This window comes from Petromyzon marinus, chromosome 6 (assembly GCF_048934315.1).
Source record: "Petromyzon marinus isolate PM22_M1 ecotype Great Lakes invasive population chromosome 6, UKy_Petmar_22M1.pri1.0, whole genome shotgun sequence".
In the NCBI taxonomy this organism is placed as follows: Eukaryota; Metazoa; Chordata; class Hyperoartia; order Petromyzontiformes; family Petromyzontidae; genus Petromyzon; species Petromyzon marinus.
In genome coordinates, this window is record NC_133672.1 from 17219750 (window position 1) to 17239099 (window position 19350).

General features: G+C 44.5%; 2 protein-coding genes across 4 annotated transcripts in view; one reads left to right on the forward strand and one right to left on the reverse strand.

Moving 5' to 3' along the window:
• Nucleotides 1-6911, forward strand: part of TRIP11 (thyroid hormone receptor interactor 11) — a 30482-nt gene extending 23571 nt beyond the window's left edge. The window contains exons 16-20 of the mRNA XM_032947639.2: nt 1613-1694; nt 2394-2508; nt 3453-3569; nt 3737-3857; nt 4959-6911. Coding sequence (XP_032803530.2) covers nt 1613-1694; nt 2394-2508; nt 3453-3569; nt 3737-3857; nt 4959-5173 — 650 coding nt within the window. The 3' untranslated portion in view covers nt 5174-6911. The remainder of the gene's footprint in view (nt 1-1612; nt 1695-2393; nt 2509-3452; nt 3570-3736; nt 3858-4958) is intronic.
• A 939-nt stretch (nt 6912-7850) lies between these two features.
• On the reverse strand, nt 7851-18052 carry LOC116939730 (RILP-like protein 1). Of its 3 annotated transcripts, none has more exons than XM_032948492.2 (8): nt 17327-18052; nt 14064-14202; nt 13533-13711; nt 12329-12667; nt 11492-11601; nt 10741-10869; nt 9968-10135; nt 7851-8133 (listed from the first exon to the last, which is right to left on the reverse strand). In XM_032948492.2, the coding sequence occupies exons 1-8, from the start codon at nt 17741-17743 to the stop codon at nt 8097-8099; spliced, it is 1518 nt and encodes a 505-aa protein (XP_032804383.2). In that variant the 5' UTR covers nt 17744-18052; the 3' UTR covers nt 7851-8096. The 3 variants fall into 3 exon arrangements, with proteins under 3 accessions (XP_032804383.2, XP_075921257.1, XP_075921258.1); XM_076065142.1 differs by having other exon boundaries at nt 13533-13708; nt 17327-18043; XM_076065143.1 differs by having other exon boundaries at nt 10048-10135; nt 17327-18039.
• Between the last annotated feature and the right edge of the window lie 1298 nt (nt 18053-19350).

Below are 19350 nucleotides of genomic sequence, written 5' to 3' on the forward strand. Positions count from 1 at the left end.
CTGTGAGCAGCACTTTGTGCAAATCAGCTGGGGTTGTGTTCGTCACTTGTGATTTTTGGCTCATCAGTCTTTAATAGAATGATGGGCACGTGCATTCAGTATATGCTGTACACTGGTGGTGTAGTCAAAGACATCGATAGTCGTTATCGCACTGGTTTGTTATGGAGAATATGCCCATTTATTTTTCACCTGCTTTTATGGGCATGTGTACTGAAGGAAGTGTTTAATCCATGTGTATCTTACATCCATGGATGCCACAAAATGGTTGTGAGTCGTAGATATCTGAAGCTCCCAAACCCACTGGGCTGCAAGGTTGCCAGAAGATGCCAGTAGAGCAAAAATATATTATTTAATATATCTGTGCTGAGCGTTTGTCGTTGTTCAGACGTACACGAATGATCTCCCCGGTTCTCAGGTTTCCTCCAAAAATGCCAAACATTCATTTATGGCATTGCCAAAACATCCCCAGTGCAGAATTCTGAGACTTTTTTTATACTTTTGATGAATGAGGATTCTGAGATGAGTGCCGCCTCATAGCCCATTTATGTAGGAAGACGCTTAACTTTGTGTCGAGTTGACGGGCGTTACGGTGTAATGATTTCACTCCATTTTGGTCATTCTTTACGACTCCTTAATGCATTTCGTTCTATTAAAACTTCATTGTTTACAAGAGCAGGCTATGGTGTGCAAATGTTGTGCCAAAAAGTATTAGTTAAAAAGCTATCCACAAGACAAAGACGTGATAATGTCACATTGTTAGTTTGAAGTCGCGTGTAAACCTTTGAAAAACCGATGGGGGTTCTATAGGATTATTCTCCTTTTTTATGAATGAACACACTAAAAATGGATGAATCATATAACCTACTTACAGTGTGTACATACAGGTATTCTAATAAAAAATAGCAAAAATATTGTAGCACAGTAAAACCTTGGATTGCGAGCATAATTCGTTCCGGAAACGTGTTTGTAATCCAAAACACTCGTATATCAAAGCACTCGTACATCAGTTGTGATCACGTGACGCTCGGCAATTGCTCGTCTTGCAAAACACTCGCAGACCAAGTTACTCACAATCCAAGGCTTTACTTTGTTTTCATGATCTGTGTGTGTGTGCGCATGTAGGGTATTTTGATGGGTTATAAACACATTGTTCGGTGGCATTCAGGGCTGTAGTCAAGAAGCTCTAGTGGTACTATAGAACTTTAGATCGGAGGTATGTTTTGATGTTGTGGATACTGCATCAGGAACTGATTGGATAGTGATGGATTGCCATCAGTTCTTAATGCATTGTCTTCAGCATCTAAACCAACAGCGTCAGCCAATGAAGTAGCCGTGTTTTTAACATTCGGCTTGACCATTATTGTTGCAGATGCAAAACTCAATACAAACGGTGTGTTACAAAACAGGATGTTTCAGTTTCAGACATATCATGTTGCAGATTTCCATTGCTAAATGGATATTGAATCATTTTACCTCTTCAGGCTGTGAAATGAGTGCAGGTAGCATGCGCAAATGTGATCTAATGGCAACATGACCTCAGGTTATGGTGTGTCTGTGGTGCCGTTGACAGTATTCAGTAATGTTACGGATGTCTTGTGTGTCATGCTTTCAGTGCTGCTGCAGCAGGAAATGCTGGAAGAAGTTCAAACGAAGATGATGAATCTCCTTAACAGCAGCGAAGGAAAAGTGGACAAGTGAGGGCAAGCCTGGGACCATTTTCTCGTGCTTTATTGCAGTGTCAAATTCAGTATCACTTTAAACAGTATTTTATTTACCAAGTTTATATTATTGAAGTCCCAACATGAAACAATGGCATACAAATTACAGAAGAGAAATGATTACATCAGTATACAGATAGTCCCCGAGTTACGATGGTCCGACTTACGATATTTCGATCTTACGATGGCGATAGCGATACGACAAACCTGTATGATATTTTACATTTCGCGCGGCAGGCAAACGCAGCAGTGTACGAGGTACGATACTGTACGTTGGGATGCTGCCGGGATGTACGCATCTCCCACCTTTCTATTAAATTGCAGTTCATATAGGTAGGCTAAGAATTTACCTTGTGTTTTTTTACTTTACATTTTACTGTGCAATACAGTATTGTAATTAATAAATACATACGGTATATAGTTTATACAGTACGGTACTGTAAATTGCTCTGTTTTGCTAAATTATCACCATTCTTTAAGACTCCTGGGTAGGCTAGGCCATCTTCGACTTACGATATTTTTGACTTCTCCATCGTAAGTAGAGGACTTACCTGTATTTTTAATTTGTTGTAGAATTTTATTCGCAAAATGTTAAGCCACGTTCGTCTCATCGGTCAACCTCAAATTTGCATTGCTCTCGTGTCAACTACATAAGTGTCTGTTGTTTCTCTGCAGGGTCTTGTTGCGGAATATTCTCGTTGGATACTTTTCCACGCCAAAAAATAAGCGTGTCGAAGTGCTTAAGTTGATGGGTGTTGTTCTTGGAGTTAAAAGAGAAGACATGGACAAAGTAAGGAAGACTGCATGCTTTTACCCAGTTGCATGGATGCCAACATTGCGTTTGAGGTTATGGAACGAAGCTATTTGTTTTATTGGCCTTGGTGGTAAAATGTGCACACAGTTGAACATTGATTATCTGGCGCGCGATTATCGGCATCCGACATTATCCGGCGGTCCCGGGCTGAGCCGGCGAAACCGGCAAAACCACTGCAAAGGTTGTGCACCAGTCTGGCGATGGGCACCATGTATGACAAAAAAAAGTAGCTTTGCTTGATTTCAGTGTTTAATATTATATACAGTACATTATACACTACATACAACTTCAAAAAATGAAAATGCTGCACCCCATGCAGAGTCTTCGAAATTGGAGTGGCAAAGTACGGTACAGTAAATACAGTAATTCTTTAAAGTAGGATATTTATTTTTGTCTATTTGTATGTTTATTTAATGCTGATTTCATATAATAAACAAATTAAAAACACTAAAAAACATATACACAACACCTAAAAACATGTAATACAATGTGCAAAAATAAGCAATTTTAAATAATGATTGATTATTCAGCATTTTTGAAAATCCGGCATCCCCAAGCCACCATATAATCGATAATCTACTGTATGTCATTTCATATAAGATGATATGCTGTTTGTATTTGACAACAAAAGGCATTTCAAAGTGCAAAAGCAGTTGGCATACCTAGGTAAATCAAAGTCGGTCTTCTGGATATCCATTGCCAAGTCTTTATTTTGCTGCATGCCAGGTATGCAGCTGCTGTTGTTGTTGCTTGCTGTTGTGCTTTTGAGTTCCATTATTTCTCCAGATGGCCTTACAAATGTGGATGTTTTAAAATATGAAACTTGTCATAAATAAATTACTGGCATGTGTGTTACGATACTAATTATCTGTTGCAAGTGTATATTGAACTTGCATTTGCGTGTTGTCTGTCACCTTCAGCTTGTCAGTGATGAGCAAGTAACTGTCACAAAGTGGGTCTCAAGTTGGCTGGGAGGAGGGAGCAGCCACAACCATCCAGCAGCCTCGCACAAATCCCACAACTTGGAAATGAACAGCGTATGTTAAACTTGAAATAACACATTTGTGAAGCACTTAACTTCAATGTAATGGCATAAGTAGTTTTTCTTCGTGGTACATTTCATGTATATTTTACATACGTTACCATCTCGATCTTGTTTTACCATTGTGACCTCGTCTGTAAGTGATCGAGAACCCCTGTTTAGTCTTTTTCAGAGATGTTTCTAAAGTTTCTGGAGACCGAGTCCTTGCCTTCTCCTCCTCCACCAAAGATGCTGCTGGCAGGGCTTCAGACGTACGAAACCGACAAAGCTTCACGTATTCCAGGTGCGCAGAGAACACTGCATACACGCTGCGAAGAATCTGCTATTTGTATGTACAGTTGAACCTTGGATTGCGAGCATAAGTCGTTCCGGAAACGTGTTTGTAATCCAAAGCACTCATATATCAAAGCACTCGTATATCAGTTGTGATCACGTGACGCTCGGCAGACAAAGCGTATACGTACTACTCGTATTGCAAGACCCTCGTTCGTTTATCAAATTAATATTTATTTAAAATGTTTTGCTCGTCTTGCAAAACACTCGCAGACCAAGTTACTCGCAATCCAAGGTTTTACTTTACTATGTTGAACTTCTTTTGCACCGTATGTAGCCAGCTGTCCTATTTGCAGCACACAGAAAATATTCTGCAGCAGGAAATGCATGGATCACGAACTGCAGTGCTGTAAAATATCCTGCCAAAATAACAAAAAACTTCAGGTCCTGCCTTGGGTGTGAGGTTCCCAATGACGTACAGTCCTCATCCGCAGAGAGGTGAAGGTGTTCCAGCCCTCGCCAATGGTGTGCCCAGGGGCATTCCAATGCTATCATAAACCTTGTCCAGTCTGGTTTAAATATTCAGCGAACATGGCCATGCGTATTTGGCACTTGACCAGTGTGGTTGGAGAGCTTTGTGATGGCAATCCACCAAAACAGATCTATTTTTTTCAGGAACCCCTCAAATACAAACTTGTGGAACATTAGCACACCCTAAATGCATGTGTCCTCGTCGGTCCTACATTGATGTCTTTTTGCTTCAGGTGTCTCTTGCCACGGTTCCTCTCCTTTGTCATTACGACTGCAACCGTTAGTCACTGACAATGCAGCGACTAACAATATCCCTGAGACACTGCACAGTTTTATCATGTTAACGTCTTACATGGATTTTATGCTAGTTTTAAAGTAACCTACCAATGTACTCTTATTTTAATATGAAACTGTATGACAGTTTTGTCACAGTGAATCTATTCTCGAATAAAAAACTAACATGTTGACTGAATTTAAACATTCCACAAGTCCACCATATGTGAGCTCATTGTTTCCTAGATATCGCACGAGTGACATGTTTGTTGTCCTGCTTACTTCAGATTTGTATTCTGTCTTTTAGGTCCAGGTCTGGCACGGAGACCGGAAATTATTCATCCAATCATGGTAGCTCGTTCCTCGGCTGTGCCACTTGCTGGGACATCTCAAGCTGGGCTGCATCCACAGTCCAGCCACCTGCTGATGAAGCCCATCTCTGATACATTGCCAACTTTCACACCACTGCCAGTTTCTACTGATGCCAGTTCAGACGTTCTCTTCAAGGATTTACTGAAATGATTTTTTGTAAAACACAGGGATTTAGTATTTGCTTTATATTTCAGGTAGATTGTTGTATATCAGTAAGCCTTTCAAAGGATAAAGAAAAAGCACTATCAAGCATTCATTAATAAAATTGGCCTCAATACAAATTCAGCTTTTTGGACATGAGAAGAACCAACTGCACTGTTCTGTAACTACTAAATAGTTTGCAACGGAAAAGCAAACTAGGTCCATAAATCCTAAGCGATGCACCTGTGTACGGTCAGATGTTTGTGCAATCTAAAGTATGAGATATTCCTCCAGTAATTCATAAAAGTCAAACCCAGATATGTTTTCAAAACAGATTGTTGACAATCCTCTATTTTGTTGTGGGCTACTCTTTCATTTAAAAGATTGTCCAAGTACACTATGCAAATACTCTTTTAATCTTTGTTGTGTATAGCTTCTCTAATCGTTCGGGTGACTAAAACTGCTAAATGTATTTAGCAGTGTCTGTATATATGTGTTGTTCTCAACATCATGTTCACGGAATTGCTAAGATGCAACTGCACTCTTGATCTTAATGATTTCTTTCTTGTTTTACCGGCAATACATTTACTTTAAAAAAGCTAAATATAGTAAAGGTGCACCTTTATAAACAGTTAATTTTCACGAGTTTGCAGCCAGGTTGTACGCAATATATGGAACATGTTGGATTTATGTATTGGCTACTGCATTTGGGTTTCCTTTCGTGGTGTATAAAACTTGGCAATGTAGTGAAACCCATCTGTACATACCTATTTAAAAATTGAAAGATAAAGCATTGGGATTTTTACTGGTCCGTGTAAGGGCATGGTTTTGTAAAGACAATTGGGGCAACATGTATAAGTTAACATTTAAAATTAAATTGTGTGGCTAAATTAATACTGAATGTAATACTTTGGCTTTATAGGACTCCGGTTTACCTGGCTTGTTTACAATGTGTGAAGCAATGATTTTAAGCAGGACTCATCCTTCTGGAGCCTATTAAGTTCGTTCTTAGTACAGTACTAAAATCATGGAATCCACAAGAGTTTTCTTGGGTTAGATCGCGCAAATATAAATGTGTCGTTAAACCCGCCGCCACCCGACACAGCCACTTAGTAAGGTTTGTCATGTAAATAAAATATGCCAATTCGTTGCTAGTTCAGCACACCGTTGTTGTCGGAGAGTAAACCCACAACATTTACAATTCGAGCACGACGTTTCGCTGGTAATTGCAACCAGCATCATCAGGTGGACAGCCAGAGTTGTGGAGAAATCCTGTTTTGGTCGCGAAAGGCTTCGTGTTAAACTGATAATCGTGGAAGTTAGGGATAACAATGTGGATATGTTAACTGTTTAGGATTCGGGGTTGTTTGCTACGGTTTTGGGGTCAACGTTAGGGTTAATCTTTATTTAGATGAGTATTTAGGCTTGGGGGGGGGGGGCGGTGGATCGGGTGGAGTGGAGTGATGGTATGGGACTGGAACGTCTCCACAGTTGCAACCTGTCCACGCTGACCTTTGGGGCCCAGTTCCCTAGGCGCCGCCAAGCCAAGCAACTTTTTGCATTCACCACCTTATCTCGGCTGTAGCAGATTTTTCTTGCGTGCAGCGGTGTACTCTGCCATCTACAGTTAAAGTGTTCATTTGTTATTAAAAAAAAAACACGCAACACTTGCCATAACTTCAGTAGTGTCATGCTCATGCTGGTAAAATAAATAAATGAAACAGTGGGCCCTGGCCTTTGCAAAACGCCCAGCATTCTATGTTTCATATGTTTCAGTGTAGATGCATCGATATGTGATAAGGTAACATTTCTGTGTGAATAATTATTTGATTTAAAAAAAAAAACCTGAGGAAATACGGAACACAGGTGATCCAAAAAAATTCTGCAAAAAATTCACAACAAATCAAAACTCGTCACTAATTTCCACTAGAATAGTGTGTCTCACTCATTTCCGCCCAACGCCAGCATCGGTGGCGATATCTGAACCGGTGCTGGGCTCCTCCAGCCTACACTCACCAGCAGAACCCCCTCCACGTCGATGCGAATGTGTGTTTGCTCGTGGCTTCCATGCTGCTAACAAAATACTCTTCTTGGAAAGCGATACATCATCTAACGTGCGTGGTTCGTATTTAACACATGCATGCGGATTAACAGCACACATCGGCAGACTAGTATCCGTAATGGACAACTCATTGGGTTTGAAAGTTGATATTTAAAATAAATTACGTTTGGGCAATGGGCCTTCGTAATAAAAGGGCCATTGCCTGAAACGTTGACTTCCCCTCCTCGGGCGCTTGTTGATAATTGCGTCAAGTTTTATTTTCGTAGATGTCGATCCTGTGCACCAGCACAACTAATGTCATATCCCAGAAGCACAAAGTCTTCCCACCAAACAACATCGACACTTCACTCTTGATTTGAAGTTTTCGTGACGGCAGGGATCCCATACTCTTTGGTTCTTTCGGTAACGTCGTGATTTAATTTAATTTATACCTACGTGACTATACCGAGAGAACCAAAGAGTAAACATCGACACTTCTCTTTTCCATCGTAATTTGTCCTCCCGCACCTCCGATTAGCACGGCGAGCTACTACGTACGGCGCGAAAGAAGTTCGGCATACCTGCAAAAGCATGCCGGTGATGCCAATGCTTCGCATAGAAATACCAGTCACAATGACAGTGGGATTTACCACACTTGTTGGGATCTGTTGCGTGTTTATTTTTAAACGACTGACAAAGGTAGCGTTTCAAACAGAAGGCAATGGTGTATGGGTATATACAGGAAATATTAAGAGCGGCAAACTCTTCACTTCAATATAAAACTGCATCTAAGTTTGAGACCCCATCATTGACTAAAACAACGTGTAAATGGCACCCGCTTAGCATGTGCGCCTTGCTGATGGTACGTCTCACAATAGCGTGGTTGTGCGTTTAGCTTGTGAAGTCCTCTCCGGAGTCGGCATTAAACCTAGCAAGAACGCACAAATGAAGGACACGAAGGTTAACACATTCTGGGGTGTCTTGGCGGCCGTCCATAAATGACGTCACGCGATTTTGGACGATTTTTGACCCCCCCCTCGTCACACGGCGTCACAAAAAGTCAGACCCCCCCCCCTCAAATATGACGTCACAAAGCTCTGCCCACCCCCCCTCCAACCATATTTCCATTTTTAAAATAAAACATGCTTCAAATCGCTTTAAATTATTGTCATTGTCGTGCGTATTTAATGTGGCGCTGCACTCTGATGTTGTAGGAGAAAACATTTATTAAGAAGTATGTTTAATGAAGTAGAACGTGTTGTCTATATTTATTTAAAGTTGCGCATTTTGATGTGACGTCACATTTCTCAACCCCCCCCTCGTCACACATCGTCACAAATGTCTGACCCCCCCCCCATATGTGCGTGACGTCATTTATGGACGGCTCTTTGGGACGTTGCTGCCGACTATACAGTAAAGTACTCTACACATTATATACCGGGTGTAACACCTCAGTTTGGATAAACCAACGATGATTGCTTTTACAACTACGTAATTATAACCTATATTCAATTATATACTTTTCAGTAAAGCAAAGAAGGAGATATTTAATTAAGAAAAAGAAATGTATGTAAATAACCTTGACTTAAAGCTTTCGTGACTGCAGGAATTCATATTGTTTGGGTCTTTCGGTAGAGCCACGTAGGTAGAAAAATAATAAAAATATCACGACGTTTTGATCGCAACACAAGCAATCGTCTTCAGGTGAGAGAGAGAGAAAGCTGCGATGATTCTCTTACATTGACATGCTAATCTCTCACAATACAAAGGCTACTGCCCCAGCCTCTGTGATTGGACCATCTCTAGCTCCACCCACCCACCTTGACGCACCCATCTCAGGCCTATATAAGACCTTGTCTCAGCAGCTTTCTCTCTCACCTGAAGACGATTGCTTGTGTTGCGATCGAAACGTGATTTTTAAAAAATATATTTTTCTATCTACGTGGCTTTACCGAAAGACCCATCGAATATGGAAATAACGTTCAGCCTTTGACTGTCGGATTTTGGCCGTAAATCGAAAACCTCGGTGGGATAGGCAAGAGCGGTGGCATGGTGGATAAGCAGCGCGCTGCGCTATGTAACTTGCCAACCCGAGCGACTTTCGGCCACGGCTAACATCAGTGGTGAATATCTGAACCGGTCCCGGAACCGGTAACCCCCAGCCGCCGGCACCTTCACCGACCTGCCCCGAGCAGTGTGGTGACGTATGGTAAAAAGAACATGCACGACACAGGGTGTGGAGAGGCCCTTTATCCAACAGCTGATTGATTGTCAAAAGAGCTTAACGTTTATGATGATTATAAACAAAACATGGTCAGTGTAATTGTCCTCATCACGTCTGAAGTCACATTTAGGCACTGCCATTCGCACCCCACTAAAAAAAAGAGGAATTGATGCTTAAATTGTGACAATTTTCCAATGGTTTTGATGACATTTCGAAATTTGTTTATTAATTTTACATTTTGCTTTGTAGCAGGATTTTAATTTGCTTGGTAGTGGCCGTATATAGGATTTGGTCTGTAAAAAATGTATTAATGTACAGCGTTGTGGGATGCTATTAGCATGAATGACGCGTAATAAAATGAAAGTATTAATTTGGCAGGAGATGTTTTTTTTTAACATTTTTCAATGGACCAACCAAACTGAACGATGGATGTGGGAAAACGTTAGATATGGGAGAACATCTAAATAGCTGTCCTATTTTTCTCCCGTTGCCTGTCTTCAAACGCTTTTCCTCTCCGTGCCCCGCTCGTGCCATATACCTCTCTCGCTCATTGTCTCGAGGAGGGTGAAGTGAGCATACGAGGTGGCGGTGCTTCGTGCGAGAGGTGAGGCGGCTTACGTCGCACACGAAGTTTCTGATCGGTTGGAGTGTGGGGTCATCGTAGAGCAGCCCCGCTGCGACCAGTGGCATGATTGCCGTAAATATCCTGGAAACGGTGGGGAAAATATACACGTCATGTCGACAATGTGGATACTGTAGAGCCGAAACGTTTAATAGAGCGATGTCAAAATAGCCCCATGCTGATAGTTTCACCTGCAAATGGTTCAATTGGGATTGCACATCGGAACATCACCCTTTTCCCCCCATTATATATTAAAAAAAAAACCTTGATGGGACCCTCCTGAAAAAAAGTGTTGAGACTCGGCGAGGCATCGTCCACTGTTGTAGGAGAAAGCTTCCCCAAACTGTCAAGATCTCTGGCAATTCTTCATACGGGAGCACTAAATCGTAGGCTGCCTAATTGTATTCTGCCCAGGTAAGATATTCAACTTGTTGACCCCACCTGGGTTTCCAACATTTAGATTTGTTATTTTGATAAGATTAATAACCGTGCGTGATATAAGAATGTTAAAACAGTTGGATAGGTCTTAATTAAATTTAGAACTGCTTTTTTGTGTTTAGTTTGTTGTCCTTCCCCCGCACCTCCGATTAACACGTACGGTGCGAAAGAAGTTCAACATGCACGTGTTTTTACCATCGTGCGCACGGCAAAGACAAACCCCCGTGTGTGCTGCTACAGCGTGCACGTACAGTCGCTTGATGTGAGGCTCCGATTGCTGATCCGTCTTAAAGAGCAGGGAGGACACGTCCTGAATCACCGCGGGCGCTTTCTCAGCGGGCAACGAGTTGGTGAGCTCGACGTCTTGCTCGCCCTCCTCACTGCGGCGACGGAATGGGACGACGAAGCGGATATTAACGTTGCTCTCGTCAGCACTGCCGTTGCAGCAGGCGCACGGGAAATATTTTCAAGTTTTGCTGAGCGACGAGCATTGGGGGCCCACGCGGCTCCGTAGCGTCAGGGAAGGCTGGTCGGGGCTGAGCCCTCAATAATAAAGGCTCAGCCCGGTTCCTAAATTCTTACGGTAGAAATTAAAGGATGGGCATCGCAGCCATTCCTCGTATACACAGCATGTGAGCGTTAGAGAAGAATGATGGGTATACAGAAACAACAACAACAAACAGATAATATATTTCCTCATTCTGTTCAGCATTTACCATTTGTGTAGTTTAACATCATTGTGCCGTGCTCCGCTGAGATTTTTGTAAACAAGGTCACGCTACAGGGTTAGACCAAATGTTGAGTAGCGGTATGGGCCCCGAGAGCACGTGGCTTGACCATTACGAACATAAGCTGGTGGGCATTGCCTGAAATAGAGCAGAGAGATATGTCTGCTTTGGAGACAGCACCACTGCCGAAACGCCATCTATTACAGTGTACATACATACTTATTTACGGTAGCTGGTGCAAACAGCGTGCCCGGTGGCTCGACTGGTTCAATACCCCCTGTATAGCGCCAGCTCCTCCTGCAGGGACAGCAGCTCGGCCTTCAGCTGGTTCCTCTCCTCCAGCACGTGCCGCAACTCGTGCACCGTGTAGCGAGGGCTCTCCCTCTGTGTGGAAGAATCAGGCAGAGCGTTCGCGCGGATTTCGCCCAGCGGGTTTACTTGATGCCGCTTTGGTCCATGGGCTCAGAGCAAAATGCTGTTACCCGTTGGCATCACCTGAGATGGCAAAAGTCGAGTTGCGCAAACGTGTTAACATTGCCAGTCGGAGGGAATGATGCAATAAACGTGCTTACTAAGTGCATTATCACATAATCCACTTGTATTAACCGTATACTACAGAAATTGGTCGCCACCCTTGGTTACCGAATTCTGCTCTGGCCCATGGACTGCTTGACACATTCATTGTTCTCACGGTGTTTGCTGCCCACACTGTGAGAGGGTTGCCACTTCCTGAGGCATAAATAACCAGGACCTATCATGGGAAGAACAATATCTCGCAATATCAGAAGAGGGGACATTATCGAGAAATGCACTGTCTTGTTTGCGGTATTATTAGGCGACTGAAAATACCCGGGTCTCTTAATGCCCTGGGGGAGACATACACACAGTATCCCAGAACAACAACTACCTCGAAAAGAGTCCATTCCGGGAAAACCAGAATAGGTGGCAACCCTCCACTGTTGCATTGATTTAATTTCTCTCTCTACTGCGAAGGCATGCTGTAATGGCTTCAGCTTGAAAGCTCGTTAAGTCCTTAAATACTTTAACAGTAAACCAAGATTGTGCAAATATTCAGAGGCAAGCACTGCAACGTGTTCGTATAGCAACAAACATTTTCTCCGGAGTTTTGCGGAGGGTTGCTTTTTCCGTGTTCGTTTGCGGAAGACTCCGTGCCAACTTTCGGTTGTTGACTGGGTTCCGCTGGAGGATTTTGGTCAGTATTCTGTGCTGCCTTGAGCGCTGCTTGGGTAGCGGGAGCAGTGACTTTCTGGGGAGCCTCCACACGCATTTGCTTTTGCTGCAGCCCGGCTTCCTCCTCCGATCGGAGAACTGGAGAATCCCGGAATGATTTCTTCCTCGCTTCCAGCTCGGCGACAGGCGGCGCCTGGCAAGACTTTTGTCGCCTCAGCTCGCTGTTCATGCACACCAGCCGGCTCACTTGCAACTGCAACTGTAAAGACACGCAACGCACATGACCACTGAATGGTGAACACGCTGCAGGCGTCCGCCCGCGGTCGTGGTGTGGTTACTCCCACCTCTTCCAAGATGTTCACGCAGCGCGGGAGAGTATGCCACGACACCCCCTCGAGGAGTTCTCCAGAGGAGGTGTGAGCAAGAATTTTGCAGGGCTGTACCTTTGTCTTTTATCGAATGCTGATCCATTCCTATGATTATCCCTGTCCTGCGATCACAATGCGTTCCCTGGAATTAAATGTAATTCCTCACGGAACTGTGCGATTTTTGGAATAGTGGAATTAGCAAAGTGTGTCATCTAGTCGTGATCCTTTGGAATCTCCACAGGAATCCCATTATATTTCGATGGAGATTCAGGAATGACCATTGAAATGAATGGAGATACCACAGATGAGAATAAAATAATAAATTGATAAAATAAAATAACACAATAATATTCTCACGACGTTTCGGCCACAACACAAGCGGCCTTCATCAGGTGAAGGGACGAGACTGTCTGGAGGACAGCGGTCGAAACGTCGTGATTTGTTTCATTTTACTCTATTTCTAACTACGTGACTTTACCGAAAGAACCAAAGAGCATGGATTCCTGCAGTCACGAAAGCTTCAAATCACGCTAAAGTCTGTTAAAATCGCGCTCAAGGGACTTGAGATTTAACCATGGGAATCGGCCACGGAAGAATCGTAATTCCTGGAGGAATTACCTGCAGCGGAATTGGTGGGATTTGAACGATTCCTGTAGGAATCGTTCAAATCCTGTAGGAATCGTTCAAATTCCTGTAGGATTCCTGTAGGAATCGTTCAACGTTATCCCCCAACATCGTCGCCAAACCGGGACTCACGGCCTTAGTTTCGCGCTGGCTCAGGGCCATCTCTCGCTCCGTTTCCCGCAACTCTTGCTCCTTCTGCTTCAGATCTTGTTCCCTCTCCCTGAGCTCACGCTCCCGTTCCTTCAGTTTCCTTTCAGCCGCGTCTCTTTCATTCTGGAGCCGGATCATGTCCTCCAAGTCCCACGTGTCTGCTGGAAGAAGCGGCCAATGCACGCACGCTCAAATGCCGCAAAGGCCAACACTTCATTTTGCAGGCGTGCCTTTTGATGATCCCACAACACAGTCCGTTCGCATATCCGCCACTGACGAATTCACCGTCCACACCCGAGCGCAGTATTTTTGCTTTCACGTAACTGCCACCTCATAGACGTTCGCATATCTGACACCTTCACGTATCCGCCCCATGGCTCGGTCCCCAGCGAGTCGGATATGCGACCTTGCACTGAATACAAAATCGAGCAGTTTCTACACCGAATGCAATTTCTACAACGTGCGCTCGCGTGCTCTGCGTGATCGTGACGCGCGTGCGCCGCGCGTGCTGACCGTCAGACAGATCCTCGACAGGCGCCTGTGACAGGACGAGAGCGCGTTCCAGACGTGCCCTCTCGCGCTCCGAATTCGCGAGCTTCTCCCGCAGATCGCATGATTCCTGACGCCACAGCTCCTCGGCCTGCTCCAAGTACTGCAACAGGAAAAAATACATCCCGGATGCCGGCACACGTTCCATCACTCCCTGTACACTGCAGCAGATTTTTTTTTTAAATCGCTGTGGCCTGTATCCTGGCCTCTAAAAAAAATCCCTAGATTTAAAATCAACATTGATAGTGGCTTTTGTACTTAAGTTATAGAAAGGTGTCAAAACAGTAACGATACGCTGGTGTTGGCACGCACACACACACACCATTGACGTAGTGGGGATGTTGAATCGGCTAGCACAGTGGTGGTTGATGCACTGCGTTATGAGCCTAGCAATCTGAGTTTGATTCCTGGCCACAGCTAACATCAGTGGGGACTAATATGGGAACTCATCCTTGGCAACCTATTAGCACGGTTGACTCCGTACGATGCAAAAGAAGTTCAACATACATATAGTTTTCCAACAATAGCCCCATACAGTTAAGGTACATTAACAAATCATGCAAATAAATGGGATTTCGCATCTTTAAAGTACCTCGATAATTTACTCTCAATGGGCGTCACACCGTTAAGGGAAATTAACAAACGCCTAGGCCCCCACATATTTAGAGAACTAAACAAAACTGTGAATCTCAATCGACTGTCACCTGATTAATAATCTCTACAAGAATGCAAAAATCTCTTCCCAAAACCTCCCTCGTTTTGAAGCACAAAAATCTGGATGTTTCTGAACGGCTTTTTTAATATCACAGACTAACCTTAGTCTATCTATTGCATTAACCCCCAAACCATTTTCCGGGCATACCCCTTCCACTTCTCTGATAAAGATTCAGATTTTGTATGAGCGTTGCCATCTCTCGGTTACAAAACACCTAACATATCATGGCAATATTTATATCTCACGCCTGTAAGAGGGAAGAACTACATGTAAATGCATCCCCTTGAGTGGTCTATTATTACGCAAATGGCAAACAAAAACTGGGACTATTAATGTCCCGGGAAGACTTACAGATTTCGCAACGAGACTCCACCACTCTTTGCTCAGCTCTTACTACACTGCATTCATACCGTGGGTGTGAATTGAACAAAGCCGGAGGCTCCGTTAACCGGCTGGCTCTCTCCGGCCCATCGTAAACTCTTTCCCCCAGTTGGCACGAGGGGTCTCCGTCGTGCAGACGTTTGCTGCCCATTACGAGCGAGCTCTCTGCGCTCGCTAGAGACGGGGGTGGAGGGGGCATTGGGTCTCGGCTCAGTTGATGGTGCGCGCAGGGTCTATTTGTGCATACAGTATATTGTGTCTGTGGTGTGTGTGTGTTTGTGCGCGTGTGTTTTCATTTTATATCACTCTGTAACGATGTAGAATTTTTAATTTTAAAAAATCGCATTTCGGAGAACTTGACAGGAAAGAGCGACACTTCGTTTTAGCGATAATAATAACAAACGTAACGAACACGCGAAGCCCCAGCCGATCTCGTTCCACCAACTGAAGGCCTCCCACCATATTGGTAATTGGGGGGGTTGACCATACTTCACCAGGACCGGTTCTTATATCACTTGGCACTATGAGTACGACGTTAACGAAGTTAACTCGTCTGTCCCACTCATCTCATTTGAGGTACAGTGGCACGAGTTGAGTAACAAGGGGCCGCTATTCACCAGGTGGACACTGCAGCACCACGGCAGTAGCCATGGAGTCAACATGGGGGGGGAACAAATCTTCCCCCCCAGGAAAAAAAAGCTAAATTTTCAAACGAATTTCCTGCCTAAAATATTCAAAAATTTACTAACCACATAGGATGGACTTTTTATTTATTTTTTACAATAATGTCTAATAGTGTATATTGTATTACATTGCTCTGTTTTTTCTTTTTTACATTTTTTTATTTCATTGTATGTAATGGCAGAGATTTGGGATTCATAAAATACAACCATAACCACAATCATATGAACATAGATCTATTTTATAGCGATATATTGGGGGGGGGGGGGGGAGGCATTTTGAGCATATTTGAATATTGTAATTACGTCTTTGCTGCAGCACCACGGCAGTAGCACACACGGACGGTCAGGAAGCGGTGTTGAAGATCTGCCTGGTGTTGGGAACGGGGTCATGAGTCGCATACCTGGCAACCCCTTATCAGTGCCCTAACTTATTACAGACCAATTCAGACCTTATTGGTCACCCCGTGCCCTTATAAATCTCAACGTTCATCCTACAAAGTCCCATCACAAGGAAACGCATTTTGTTTGCCCGTATTGAAACGGCTGTATGCCGTATGGGCCTGAAAACTCAATTTTCTTGTGGGGCTGTCCATAAATGACGTCACGCGATTTTGTCCGATTTCTGACCCTCCCCCCCCCCCTCGTCACACGGCGTCACAAAAAGTCAAACCCCCCTCAAATATGACGTCACGAAGCTCTGCCCCCCTCCAAACCATATTTCCATTTTGAAAATAAAACATGTTTCAAATCGCTTTAAACTATTGTCATTGTAGTGCGGTTTTAATGTGGCGCTGCACTCTGATGTTGTAGGAGAAAACATTTATTAAAAAGGAGGGGTCGGAAAGCTGAAAATTAGCATAAAATTCACTTGAACATATTCAACGTCTAACTAAAACTGCAGATGTTCAGAATATGAAATTTAAATTATCTTATTATAAAATGTTAAAAGTAATTATAGCTATTTTAAAAAATACTTAAAACTTTGTAGTAGAACGAAGAAAAATGGAGAGTACAATTAAAACAATCACATATTCATTCCACAGAATTAAAAGCCCTGGTTAGAATAATTAACATCAAAATGTTTAATAACAATCATTCAAAAAAATTAAAAGAAATGTATGCTTCTCCATTCTCCCATGGAGAAGCAGATTTGACGTCACAGCTCACTTGCCGTGCAAAAAAATATAAGCATTATTGAGCAGTCTGGAAAGTACCCACATGTCAAATTTCCAGTTTGTTGCATGTCGGGAAGTACGCTAAACATTTTGAACAGACACACACATTCACAACTTTGCCTTTTACATATATGGAGATTAAGGTAATCCAATGTGTCTGTACACTTTCTATTTTCTAGTTACCTATCAAGCTTTGCGTTACGCGTAACCTCACCTCCATGCTCCCCCCCATACCTGGGTACCCCCCCCCCCCTGCCCCCCCACCCCACCCACCTGCAGGTGCTCCCTGTCGCGGAGCGCGCGGCGCTCGCGCTCTCCCGCGGCGCGCTCGAGCTCGCGGCGCAGCGCGTGCGCCTCGCGGCTCGCGCTGCGCGCGTGCGCCACGTGCGCCTCGAGCGCCTCGAGCGCGCGCACCACGCGCCACGCGAGCGGGGCCGCCACCTGGGCGCAGTCGCCGGGGCCTCCGCAGCCGCCGTTGCTGGCGCCGCAGTCCCCCGGCGTCTCGTAGCCGCGGCTGGAGACCAGCAGCTTCAGGGCCTCCCCGAACGACGTGGCCATGTCCCACACGTCGGCGGCGCTCAGCTCCAGAGGGGGCTTGTCGAAGGGGCTGGTTCCCTCGGGCGGCGAGGACCACGCGCGCGGCGCCGCGGCGGCGGCGGCGGCGTCGTCGTCTACCGCTGCCGCCTCCATGAAGACGGACGGGGCCCGTTCGTCTGTGTGTCTGTGTGTGTGTGTGTGTCACAGTGACCAACGGTTGTCACCCTGCTGAAAGTTCACCCTCTGGGAGGGTGGAGGGGACGGCTCAGGGTCTCAAACTGACGCCGCGCGGCCGAGCTGCGCGGTTTTCTCCGAGCTGGCCGGAGAGAAGAGTGGCCGTGGCTGGCGTTGTTAATTCATCGGTGGTTGGTGCCCGGTCTGAGTTGGTGACCGTGCGCATTCCTGATGCGGCGCACGGGGTGGCCGGGTAACCGGGCGCGTCTATTTATACCCAGCACGCAGCAGCTCCCCCGCAAAAAAGACAAGTACAGTGTCCATACCGTCCGTCTCAAAGCCCTCTTTGCCATGTCCTGGAGGCAGACGCCTCTTTCAGATGAAAATGTTATACGTGGGCATTCACGACCAATTTTTATAATTCCATTATTAGTTTGTTCTGTGTTAGATTGTGTAGGGGTACTGGAATACATTTTTAAACTATAACCCTCAACCACCCGACCCGAGCCAATAAAATCAAGTTGGCACGTGGACAAATGTATCAATTGATTTGGGTCATCAGCAAAACTGGAAAATTGAAAAGTAACATTTTGCTTATTTTTATATAAATAAAATGTTTTTTTTTTACCGAAAAGAGACTATAATACTTGAACTATAAACTATTTTTTTGTTTTACCAGGTAAGACCCACTGAGCTATGTATCTCTTTTTTTAGAAGCGACCTGGCCACAAATGATATCTCAACAAAGTGGCTTATCATGTGGAATATATAGTAGCCAACTCCTCTAAACGCGTGATGTTGATTCTAAATGTGGAGGGGAAAACCGGAGGACCTGGAGACAAATCCATGCCACCAAATATACAGCAGGCGTCAAAGTCGGGATCGACCCCACGAGCTCCGGTTTACCAGGCAAGGTAGTTAACATCTCACCACCGTGGTGCCCCATGACTCATCTCCAGATTTTGTATTATTTAAAAGACTCGAGTTGGCATGATTAATATATGAAGGCAATTGATCAACGAACCATTTTAATCTACTACTTTGTAGCCAATTTCCCGTCCCCCATTTATAAAGAGCGCCTCCCTCCCCACCCGCCGTCCCGCCTCCCGAAGGCAGGAAACCCCCTGCAAGCCACTCCCACCGTCACACGGCTGATAATGCGAAGACCAATACCACGCTCCGTCCATCACCTTTCGTCCAGCGGCACACGTGGGAACATACTGGGGTTTTTTTTTCCAACTATCTTCGTGGTATCCGATTAGTCGAGTCATCCTACCCATTATGGATAAGGGAAAAACAAATCGGATCGCCCAGTTCAAATAGACCCTTAGCTTTTCGAAATAGGTATATTGTCCACGAGGGGACCATAATAGTCGGTTACAAAACAGATGTGAAACTAGTGTTACATGAGACGAGGTATGTCACTTATGGAGTGTTATGCAACTGGCTACTGGCATTCGGGTCCCCTTTCCGATGGGTGCAGTTTGCAAATACGTGGTCCACAATCTTCTAAAGGGCCACAAGGGCAAACGCGGGAGGGAGTCTCTGCCATCAAGAGGTTTGTCGATGAGTTCAACAACATCAGC